The 12,129-nt window shown below is 44.8% G+C and overlaps 1 protein-coding gene across 1 annotated transcript in view; it reads right to left on the bottom strand.

Annotated features, from left to right (window-relative positions):
- LOC144142547 (venom metalloproteinase antarease-like TtrivMP_A) overlaps positions 1-12,129 on the bottom strand; it is a 43,232-nt gene that overhangs the window by 27,563 nt on the left and 3,540 nt on the right. The window contains exon 4 of the mRNA XM_077674132.1: positions 4,743-4,866. Within this exon, the coding sequence (XP_077530258.1) occupies positions 4,743-4,866 (124 nt within the window). The remainder of the gene's footprint in view (positions 1-4,742; positions 4,867-12,129) is intronic.

Below are 12,129 nucleotides of genomic sequence, written 5' to 3'. Positions count from 1 at the left end.
GCCAAACAGACAGCTGCATTTAACCAAACTGTTTTAAGGAAAAAAAGCATCTACTCTTATCATAAGCCATCAAATAAACATGTATACTCACAAGTCCATTACATACGTGAAAAACTTTCAAACATACTACTTTCCTCACGTGAAATAATTTTAAGTACTGAGCCACCGGTGTGGAAGGCACTGTTTATGTTATACACATCCAAGGCAGTATTCAAAGCATTATTTATCAAAAGCAGACGTCAGCACCAGAAACCTGAAGTTCGCGAAACAGTTTCCTCACCACCCAAACTTGTCACCACCGAAACTAAAAAAATCACGAGGCAATTTTTGCAATCTTCAACGAAAAGGTTTCCGAGGTTTTCTTGACTGCCAACTCTTATTTCTGTGTTATTTTCAACGAGCCCCTCATTTCCTATTCTAATTCGCTACATGCATAGCGAGGGCCTTTGTTCTGGCAGTCGTGGTGCCATAGGAAGCTTAAGAGGGTTCAACGCTGGTCGACCACTCTCGACATGTCGTAGACACTCGAGTCACGGCCCGGGGGGTAAATAGAAGGTCCCCTTCACCCCGAGTAGTTCGAGTGGCGCTGGCCACCACCCCCAAGCACAGGATAAAATTACATTGACATAAATACCCCAGAAAGCGGGGGGGAATCGCCCCGCCGGTAGCGTAGTGGTTATCGCACCAGACCGGTATTCTGGAGGTCGTGGGTTCGGATCCCACCTGGCGGGCATTTTTTCTCCGTTTTCTTTCTTTCTTTCCAAATTCTTTATCTGTTTCAATGACCTACCACAACCTCCCCTTTGCTTTCCGAGGTTTTCTTGACTGCCAAACCTTATTTCTGTATATATATATATATATATATATATATATATATATATATATATATATATATATATAAGATATGATCAACTTGTAAGATTGTCCCTGAAGAAGGAAGTTCCACTTCCGAAACTGTTGGACTAATTTATAATAAAGAAGTTAACCGCACAGAAGGCCCCCCGGGGCCTTCTTCTATCATTAACACCATCGATGCATACGTTTAACAAACGTGAAACACAAAATTGGAACGAAACTCTTAAATCCGCATCACTTCAGCTAACTAAAATCGTAGTGGATCATTGTGATAATACACTCGCGTCTCTGAGGGCGGAGGAGCTTCGTGCTAGGAATAATATTGTCCTTTCTGCGCTGGAGGCCAGCGAACTGGAACTGTTCGAGAAAAAGAAGACAGATGAAATAATGAGAATCAAAATTAAAAAATTGTCAAGGGATAAAGTTCCATACTCAAACGAGTTTTCTGTTCCATACTCAAACGAGTTTTCTCAAATCAATTCAGCTCCGCACCACACAGACATTGGAAATTCCAAAATTACACCCCCAATTCCACCCTGCAAGTCGAAAGAAATATCAAAAACTCAAAAGAACATAGATGAAAACATAATTAACCTCTCCGGGGTACAGCTTACTATTCATGAGCGGTCGTTAATCTCGCGCGGGTTGACATTTTGCCCAAGTACCGGCCGATACAATGAGTTTAGCTTGCTGAAAGATCTGGACAATTTTTCACGAAATTTACGCCTAGAAGAATATTTTTTCGATAAGCCGGACAAGGAGCGCACTGCCCCAACCTCCGTCAATGTAGGGCGGCAGTGGACACCGAAATCAGAGCGGGAAAAACACTTGGACTCGTACATTGAGGCCGTTCAAAGAGACGTCCTGCGGGCTTATAACGCTCGCAAACCAGGGGCCCAGAACCTTTCTAAAGAGGAGCGCGAGGCACTTAAGGCACTGGGTGATCGAACAGACATTGTCATAAAACCGGCCGATAAGGGTGGAGGTATTGTAATACTTAGTAAACCAGACTACATTCAAGAAGGCCACCGTCAGTTAAATAACGAATTTTTCTACCAAAAACTTGACGCGGATCCAACTGTTGAACATCAGGAAATAATAACAACAACACTAAATAATCTTGTCAAAATTGGGGAAATAGAGCCACGCCTCTGTAAAGCACTCACAGCAGCACACGCAACGCCAGGAAGGTTTTACATGCTGCCTAAAGTTCATAAAGAAGGGAACCCTGGTAGGCCAATAATTTCGGGAAGAGGCACTCTCACCGAACCAATATCAAGCTACATAGACTCCCTGATTAAGCAAATACCCGCTACCCATTCGTCGTATCTTCGTGATACTAACCACTTCCTACGGGAAATCGACAACATAAAAATCCCTGATGGCGCCTTCCTTGTAACTCTAGATGTAACTTCTCTGTACACAAATATACCTCATCGAGATGGGATTGAAGCCCTGGTTGAATCCTATAGCATACATAGGGACCATGAGTCGCCAAGCCCACAAGTCATTGAAACTTTGACCAAGCTAGTGCTGGAATTAAATAGCTTTGAATTCCACAATCAGTATTACCTACAAATAAACGGCACTGCGATGGGTACTCGAATGGCACCCAACTACGCTAATATATTCATGAACGATCTCGAAACAAAATTTCTATCAACCCGCGAAATTAAGCCATTCTTTTACAAACGCTTTCTGGACGATGTATTCCTTATTTGGACCGGTACGGAGGATGACTTAATCGACTTCATCGAGTGTTTCAACAAGGCCCATCCAAGCATCGCATTCACTTATACGTATTCAACCACGGAAATCAATTTCCTTGACGTGCATATAAATACAGACAAAGGAGAACTGATCACTACCGTGTACAAAAAACCTACCGATAGGCAGCAGTATCTGCACTTCGACAGTTGTCATCCGCGCCACTGCAAAACGAGTATCCCATACTCGCAGGCCCACCGATTTAGGAGAATTTGTTCCCGCACCGAGGACTTCGAAGCAAACGCAGAAAACTTGCGCAATGTACTCGCGAAGCAACAATACCCACCACCCATAGTCAACGACGCTATTTGCAAAGCGGTCAACCTTGATCGCCAAGAGTTGCTGCACCATGAAAGGGAACTAAACCAGAAGGGGAGAGGCAACCTAGTTTTGACGTTCGGGGGCAACTCCCCAAACATAAACAAAATCTTGAAAAAGCACTTCAACATGCTACAACAGAGTGAACGGCTTTCGAAAATCTTCCCTACCCCTCCTCGGGTCGTATACAGGCGCCCCAAAAATATTAAAGATTACCTCGTACACGCCAAAACTGAGAGGGCACCCAAGGGTGGGTGTCGACCATGCGGAAAGGCACGGTGCCGCGTATGTAAACACATGCAGACAACCACGGTGGCAGAAAGCACCAACTCAAATTTCAAGCATCTAATTCACGCGACACTCGACTGCGACTCTTCTAATGTGGTGTACCTTCTGGAGTGCGGTGTTTGTGGCATCCAATACATTGGCCAGACGGACACGGCATTCCGCATGCGCTTCAACAACCATCGCGCACATGTTCGTTCACTCCCGGATCTACCCTTATCACGACATATTAACTCCGAAAACCACCCGTTCGACTCCATCAGGGTCACACTTTTACAGAGTGGATTTTCTACTACAAGAGAACGCGAACAACGTGAATCTTACATTATTTACAAATTCAACACCGTAAAGGCAGGAATGAATGTTAGCCCGGGCATTATGTCGTCTATACATGCTGTTGATAATCTGGCTGCAGAATAATCCCCTATCTAAATTAAGTCTCTGTGTTGTTTAAACAAGTAATCAAGCTATTCTTATTTTATTTATTCCCTTCCTGGGGTGTCCGCACAGGCGGCATATGCCACAAACAACATCGAGGCGCCCGCCGCCGTTTACTCCAACAAAGGACCCGCGCGACTCCCGCGTGCGGTTAGAGGATTAGTTAAGCTCCTTCTCCCTGGTTCATGGTCAGGGACGACCCTGTCGGCTGCCCGGGCAGGGCAGAAGAATAGAGCTAAGAATGATGAATGGCACTCGCCCGTCCTGCCGGTAGGCAGAATCGTGCATGCTTTGAGCCACAGTGCAGAGATCGTACCTACACTCTTAACGAGCCTGCCTGTTTGTTTTGTGGGGTTGGCGTCACTGAGATATGTGTGCGGCTGCGACCGCTTCCTGTAAACTCTTCCCGTAAGGTCAGTGACCATTAGAATTCTGTGCCTCCCAGTGATGTTGTGAGAGCGTCCCTGTTACTGCTTTGCGCTTTCGTTTCTTAAGCAGAGCGGCCCCCCTCTGAAGTGGGCGCTACCTGTCACTCGTTCTACAAGCTGACGAACGATGGAGGACAGTGTTTTTGAAAGAGTTGTGTACTCCTCTCCCTTTTCTGCATGTTTAGGTTTGTTTTTGGTTTTGCGTTTTTTTTTTCTCTCTCTTTCTTTTTTGCAAACCTTCACCTCACCTCGCCGAGAGCGTGTTTGTTGCTACCTCTCTCCCAAAATCCCCCCTCTCTCTTTTTTCGGCGTCGTTGGACGACGAGCTTATAAATACCTGCACAGAAATACGAAATGTTGTCTTGAGAAAGATCGGCATCCGATCGAAACGTCGACCAATAAACAGTTTTGTTAGAAGCTATACCCATTTTTTACTATATATGTATATATATATATATATATATATATATATATATATATATATATATATATATATATATATATATATATATATATATATATATATACACTAAGTTTAGATTTTGCGCTGCACATGAATTGAACAAATGCCACTGCAATCTTCTCGAAGTAGCAAGTTCAGGTGCGGCATGCAATACACCGAAGGTGATACGAAGGTGAAGCACTTCCTACCCATTTTCATGTATGCATCGTCGCCTTCCGTAACTGCGTACACGCGGTGCAATACCTGGCCAAGCGATGAGCGTGGTCCTTCAGGTACAGGTTTGATACGGAGCTTGCTGTTTACGACACCTTCCTGAAAAAGGTATGTTACGATGTAACGAATAATTTTTCTAATGTGATAAAAATCGTTTTCCGCAGGAGCACTAGGTGCCCCGCCTGCAATATTGTGCATGTCGATCTGGGTTAACCTGAAGTTTGTCAATCAGAACACACATCCACTCATAAATGTCCCTTAGCCAGTAAGGGGGATCGATCATAAAATTAAGTTTAAATTCGAATAACAAATATAGTAAACTGGAGCAAGGCTCAAGGTCGTTTAACACGAAAGTGTTGTATTCTCGGATACACCAAGATTTCGCTGACGACATATCTGTCATGATGTAAAAGCAACGCGGTAGGACGACATACACGAGGAAAGAAACTAGACAGGACGAGCGCTGCGAGGAAAGAAACCAGAGAGGTTCCTCGTGTATTTCGTCCTACCGCGCTGTTTTTACATCATGACGACCTACCAACTCGCCCAACTTTCCGTCCTGCGACATATCCGTCACGTAAGTGACGCCAGTACAACAAAACAAGCGGCCTGTAAAGGGTGCACCTCTGCACACAAGGTCTTCTTGCGGGGAAGCAACCTTTAGTACTAAAGACTCCGTTAAACTTAGGGTTGTTCGTTTTCGGGTTTTATGTTTTAACACGAAAGTGTTCTATGCCGCGATACCCCAAGATTTAACTGACGCCATATTCGTCACGGAAATGACTTCAGTACACCTTTGCCCAAGCGATCCGCCAGCAGGGCGTCGCTCGCCAAGCACACCCACAAGACAGCCGCCAACCCTAAAATATTTCTCAGCTGCAGATTTCGCTGCACATTTGCCTTTCATGCACATTTCACTTTCTTGTGCAACAATATCGAATGCGACTCTGCAGGAGGGCTGCGAGCTCTTTAGCGCGAAAGCACTGAATGACTGACTAGCTGAAATCGTAGGTGCCGTTTTGTCCGAATGTGAAGCAAAATACAGCACTGCTAGGCAAGATCTGGGATCAGTAGTGATGTCTACTGCATGGCCCAATGGAGGCCGCGGTTGCTGCACTGGGTGCACCTATGACGGCCCCATGAAGAGAATCAAAGACTATGTGCAGGTGAGCGAGAGAGAGAAAAAAAAATATTTTTATTTCTCCAGCAGAGGCTGATGTGTGGGCCTCGCTCCGTGGAAGGCGTCCCTAGTCCTGGATGCCTTGACTTCGGCTGGCCGTCCGTGCTCGGGTCACCAACCTGAGCTGGATATCCGGGTCCGTACTGGCCAGGGAAGCCCTCCACTGCTCGAAGGTTGGGTTGGAAAGGGGGGGGGGGGCAAGTCTGGAGTTGATTGGCACTCCCATATGATGTGGTAGAGGGTGCCGGGCTGGGGACAGTAAGCACAGAGGGAACGTTGTTGGGTGGGTAAGATGAGGTGGAGGCGGGTGGGATGTGGGTAGGTATTTGTCTGGAGACGCCGCCGAGTTGTAGCTTCCTTTCTGGAGAGGCGCCAGAGTGGTGGTGGGAGGCTGCGGCGAGTTTGCTTGTAATGAGAGATAATCTTTCTGTAGCCGTGAATTACTGCTTCCGCGGTCACATCTATATCGTTTACAATGTATCATTTCACCCGCCTTTCGCGTCTGCCGACACTTTTCGAAAAAATATGGGCAGAGCTGTTTCAACGATCTCGATGCTCAGCGTCGTGCTTTTCGAGCTGATCGACAGCAAAACCAACGTCAACTTCAACGACAGTCAATTGTTTATTGTTTTGTTTGGTGGTGACCAAATTAAAACACAAAAATAACCAGGGAACCAAACAATAACCAAGCTGTACTTCACCGTCTTTGAGTGCTAATAGTTGAAATCACCGTAGCGAAACGACTTCACATTTTTAGTAATAACTTGGAGGTTCGACGTGCGTTTAAGTATACAGTTTTATTCGTCCTCTGATACTACAGCCGAAGCCTTCAGAAGTCGGGAAATACAAATATTAGGAAAAACACAGTGGGTGATTCCTTTTTCATGTGCAGCTTTCCCGCTCATGGCAGTCCTTCCAACAGTGATTACTCTGCATTTTTTTAGCGAAATGAAAATGTTATTTTGCACAGCTAATATTTGAGGTGAATACTTGCTTTGTGCACAGTTTCAAGTCTCGCACGTTGCGCGACTGGGTTCCTGAGCCATGGGAACTATCCCATAGAAATGCATGGGGAGTTAGATTTGACAGCAAATTACACAAAAAAATATTCAGAAACCTGAAATCTTCTTTTAGCGTTTTAATCTTCACGTTAACGTCTAGCTTTATGCCAAATATCGTTTTCCTAAAGTGGTTTTTCTAGGTTCCCGAGAGGTTGTAATTTTGAGCGAGAAAGCTGGGTATGCATAGGAATTGGTAAAACACGAAAGTGAAATATGCAGCGAAATCTGCATCTGAGCATGATTTACGGGTCGGCGGCTGTCTTGTGGGTGTGCTTGGCGAGCGACGTCCTGCTGGAGGTCGCTTCAGCAAAGGTGTACTGGAGTCATTTTCGTGACGGATATGACGTCAATGAAATCTTGGGGTATAGCGGCATAAACATTTTAGTTTTAAAATTTAAAACCCGAAAACGAACAACCCAAAGTATAATGCACTCTTTATTACTAAAGGTTGCTTCCCCACAAGAAGAGCCTGTGTGCAGGGACGCACCTTTTACAGGCCACTTGGTTCGTTGTACATGCGTCACTTCCGTGACGTATATGACGTTAGCGAAATCTTCGTGTATCGGGGAATAAAACACGTTCATGTCAAAATAGTGCCGCAAGGCGAGAGGAAGTGAAGAAGAGACACAGTTAGCCCACCAATATGAACTGGAGAGGCCCGTCCATCCTGCTAGCGGCCGGACATCTTACGCCAAAGGGTGATGGATATTGTACGGTGGAGAAAGAAAGGACATTGTGGTCACAGATGTCGTATGGAGAGGGCGAACAAAACGTATTTAAAGCATCTGCAAGTCAATTCAATCAGAAGCTTTTGAACAGCAAAACTCTAAAAGAAACAGCCGAAACAAATTATAAACAAAACAGGGCCGAGGAAACTGGGAGTGCAAAAAAAATATAGAGGTGACAATTCAAATGACTATGCATATACAGTAACACCTCGTTAACTCAGAGTAGTAAAAACCGGGAAATATTTGGAGATCAGCGGATTTTCGAGATAAGCGCACTTGCGCTTATTGCCATAAAATATGGAGGTCTTTGCAAAAAAAGGCGCTACTGCTTACATGCTCTTCAACAGCAGCTTCCAATCTTGCTTTTCGTAAAGGTTTGAAAAAGAAAAAAAACTTACGAGAGGCGTTCACCGGCTGGGTTTTGTGGCACTGCAATTTTACTTAGCACAAAAGAACTGCGTAATGCTGGTCTGCTTTAAGGTCGCCCTCGGGCCTAGTAAGGAGTCCTCTAGCTGCTTGACGCATTGCATGAGCCGATCTTCCCCGCCGCTGCGCTAAGCGTTATTTCTCCGTAAGCAGAGCAAATTTGTCATTTCGGGAGATGTCGGCACCTCTCGAGGAGGTTCGTCGTCGTCGCCCCCGTCTTCGTCGTCCCCTCCTTTTGTAGCCATTTCAACGATTTCGGCGTCCGTAGGTTCTCCTGTGACGGGCAGATCATTCTGTACCTATGCACATGCCTCCACCGTCACATGACGGGCCACAGGGTTGCTCTAGGCTCAGACTTCACGTTCGAGGAAAACATCGTCTTTGTGGTAGGCGCGGCTAAACGAAAAAAAAATCGGGAGACTTAGATGCGGCAGCATCGCGCGAATCTTGGGAAACGGTCAGCGGCGGCGAAATTTTCATTCTACTCTCACTCAAGATATCGAAATACACGCCCTTTGGCCCAAAAATACTACTAAATAAAGGGCAACAAATACATGGGACGCATAGGGAATGGTTCGGTGCGGCGGAAAATTTTAACTTAGCCGATTTTTAGAGATATGCGTTTTCGGGTTAATGAGATATTACTGTATAAAGTAACTTGCACTGTTTACGAAGTTAAAAAGTTTTTTTAAGTCCGAAGTTTCCAGGTAACACAAGCAATTTTAGTCCTTAAAAATTATTCATCACTCTTCGGCCACGGGTTAAGAAAGAAATACAGTTCAACCCTGCGTCCGCCTCGTACACGAGACAGGGAACCAACTGTTGTTGCTCGAGCAGTGAAAAATCGAAGACAAAATCACAGCAAACAATTGGTAGTCCTGCTCACAGCTCATGTCGAGCACAGGGCTGAATCTTTCCGACCTTACTAAATCTTTCTAAACTTCTAAACGTGCTATACTTCCTAAAATTCCCGAGGGCTAAATCTTTCTAAAGTTAAGGCTTCAGGTATACGCAACATTGAAGCGCATACGGTGCAACATTTTATCAGACTTTATGGTAAGGCCGCGCAGAAAGCGTAAATTCAAATGCGGGTCAATGACATGCAAAGGCTGACATTTGCGCTGAGGCCCGATCCGCTTCGCCATTTCCACAGTACATAAATCTACACACACAAGGGCATTACTCTGCCCTTGAGAGAAAGTTAGCTGGGATGTTTTACATAGGAAGTGGCTACTGCTGGCGGCTGCGTAGGTCACTAGAGCCAACTCACAGAAATAAAAACAAAACTTGAAACTCCTTTCAAATATCACTTGCTGCGTGTGTTCAGCAGTACACTGCACTTATTTTCAAAAATTTCTCAACGAAATACCACAAGTAAGTTAATTTACGTAAGTAACCAGAAACTGTCTGTTTCATTTCCTCCTCAACACGTCTGATTCATTTAAATTGGTCTTGCACGTTCTAATTATTAGGAGGTACTATGCCTCTAAGAAGTACGTCAGTCGCCGGCGTGTCGTAATGCTCATCTGCTGCAACTCCTGAAATATTGACTTGCTGAAAATATTTGCGTCACAGTGAGGGCAAAAGTGAGGCAGCTTTTGAGAAATCGGTACTCGCTGGTTAGGCTTTCGATGCTTCGAAGAGTGTCAAAGTAGAAAGGGGAAAGTGCTTAGGGGCAGAACAAAAGCGGGAGGAAGCTTTGCCGCTCTCCATGATTTCGTCTACTGTTTTCTAAACAGGCAGTAGACGAAAACAGTAGACGAAAACACTAGACGAAATAGCGCCTGTTTCGTCTACTCTGTTCTTCGTCCGTGTGTTTTTGTGTCGCTTCAAATCACAGCATCTATTCACCAACTAGCCCAGCAAGAAGTTCTTTGCCGCTCTCCTTGCGCGCTCTATGCACCTTCCATGCTACACCTCCAGAGCGTTGTACCGGATTTGAAATGCTGCCTGGTCCGGTATATAACGCCAACGTATACCACGGGAGGCTGTACTAGATAGGTTCAACCAGGCTAGGCGAGGCTTCCTGGGACACAAAACAGCATTTCCTCACCAGACAAGGACTTAGCAATCCTGGTTGAGTACATTTGCTAAAAAGCCTCCCTCCCCATGATTATACAGTAACACTACCGGTCTTCATAGACTCGATAGGCGTGGCTGCAGATCTTTGGGAGAGGCCTTCGTCCTGCAGTGGACATAACCAGGCTTAAGACAAAGACAAAGATAAATCAGATATCACATATAGGCTAATGCAAGTGAATCAGATCCCCACATCTGAGCTAATTTACTTGGGCTTCCGTGTAGATGCCAGAAAAGGTTCATTCAAATCAAATCACATCAAATCAGTTTATTTCCAACAACAGTGTTGGGGGTCCCTCAGGCGGAAAGCGGCTAGCTACCGCTTGAAGGTGCCTGAGGGCCCGCATACATGACAGCATCACGTGAAAAAGGATAATATAAATATATGGATGCTTGTAAGATTTCAAAATGCTCCATGAAGCAAACATATGCCTTCAGAACCATGTAAAAAAAAGTAAAAATAAAAATATCACTACATTGTGACCTTTATCTGATGCACAAAAACGCAGAAATACTACACGACGTTCCCATACCACTGCACGCTATTCCGAAGATTACAAAAGAAAAAAAAAGAACAAATGAGCAATAAATAGCAGCAGTCGCTACACTATGTTTATACAAGGAATATAAAGTTACATTTTAAATAGATTGCTGGTTCATAGATAATGCACACACAAGGAAATGCAGGCATAACGAAATAAACACGTGCACAAAGCCAGTAAAACCGGCAATCATGACGTAATGATAACTGTAAAAAAAAATAACCATGCTCTAGCTTATCTTTACAAAATATTCACGCAGTACTTTGCGCGTACACGCATCAGAGTTCAGTTCATTCTCATATCTGTTAAGCAAAAAAGGCACGTTATGTTTAAGGGACTGCAGCATGTAGCCCGTGCGCCGGCGTGGTACCAGCCACCTATCGCTGCCACGTGTGCGACAATCACTTTTACAAATTTTCAAATCTGAGCATGCCTTAAGAAATGTTTTAAACTTTTCATTTGAGAAGAAAAATGAAAAGAGTAGGCGATAGTCATAAATGTGATAGTCATAAACCCTCACACCTCCAACTTCGATGTACCGGGCGATAGTTCCGGCCATAATTGAGTATTTCACGCTCTTTCGACAAAGCGCGAAGGTGATATCGTGTCTGCAAAAGATTGATACTGCGTTGAGTGTGTCGCCATGAGCCCTTTGATGTCCAGTGTTGCTCAGGAGCGACAAATCAAACAATTTTTTTTTTTCTCTCGCACTTTGTGGTTTTTTCGACGTTTAACATCACCTATCGACAGACAAAGAATTGATTGATTGTGGGGTTTAACGCGCCGACGCAACGCAGGCGATGAGGCGCGCCGTAGTGGAGGGCTCCGGATTAATTTTGGCCACCTGGGGATCTTTAACGTGCGCCGAAATCTCGTACACACGGGCGTTTTTGCTTTTCGCCTCCATCAGAAAAGCGGCCGCCGCGGCCGGGAATCGAACCCGCGACCTCGTGCTCCAGACAAAGAACCCCAGACTTTCAAAAATTAAAGAGAGGGCAGCACGTACTTCCGTGTGCTAAAAAAAATATTGTTTACGCGCGTCAACTAGCACCAAGCCCGGGTGACTCAATGGGTAGTGGCAGGTAACAGAAATTGCACAATTTTGTTATTATTAGAGATTATAGCAGTAAAAACTCCACGTTATTGTCTTCAGTTGAACCATAAATCATGGTGATAACGGTAGCTCTCTTTGCTCAACTGATATGTGGGCAGCCAGTGCCCAGTGTGTCCCAGTGTCCGTCCTAATGAACCAGATTTTTTTCTGACTTCATATTTGCGATGTCGCAAGTCCTTTTAGACTGTACAAACTTCTCGCACCCTTAAGCAAAATAATAAAGTTTTGGGCA

Source organism: Haemaphysalis longicornis, unplaced genomic scaffold (assembly GCF_048455015.1).
Source record: "Haemaphysalis longicornis isolate Haplotype H1 unplaced genomic scaffold, Haemaphysalis longicornis Haplotype H1 scaffold_6, whole genome shotgun sequence".
In the NCBI taxonomy this organism is placed as follows: Eukaryota; Metazoa; Arthropoda; class Arachnida; order Ixodida; family Ixodidae; genus Haemaphysalis; species Haemaphysalis longicornis.
This window is presented reverse-complemented; position numbering and strand designations above follow the sequence as displayed.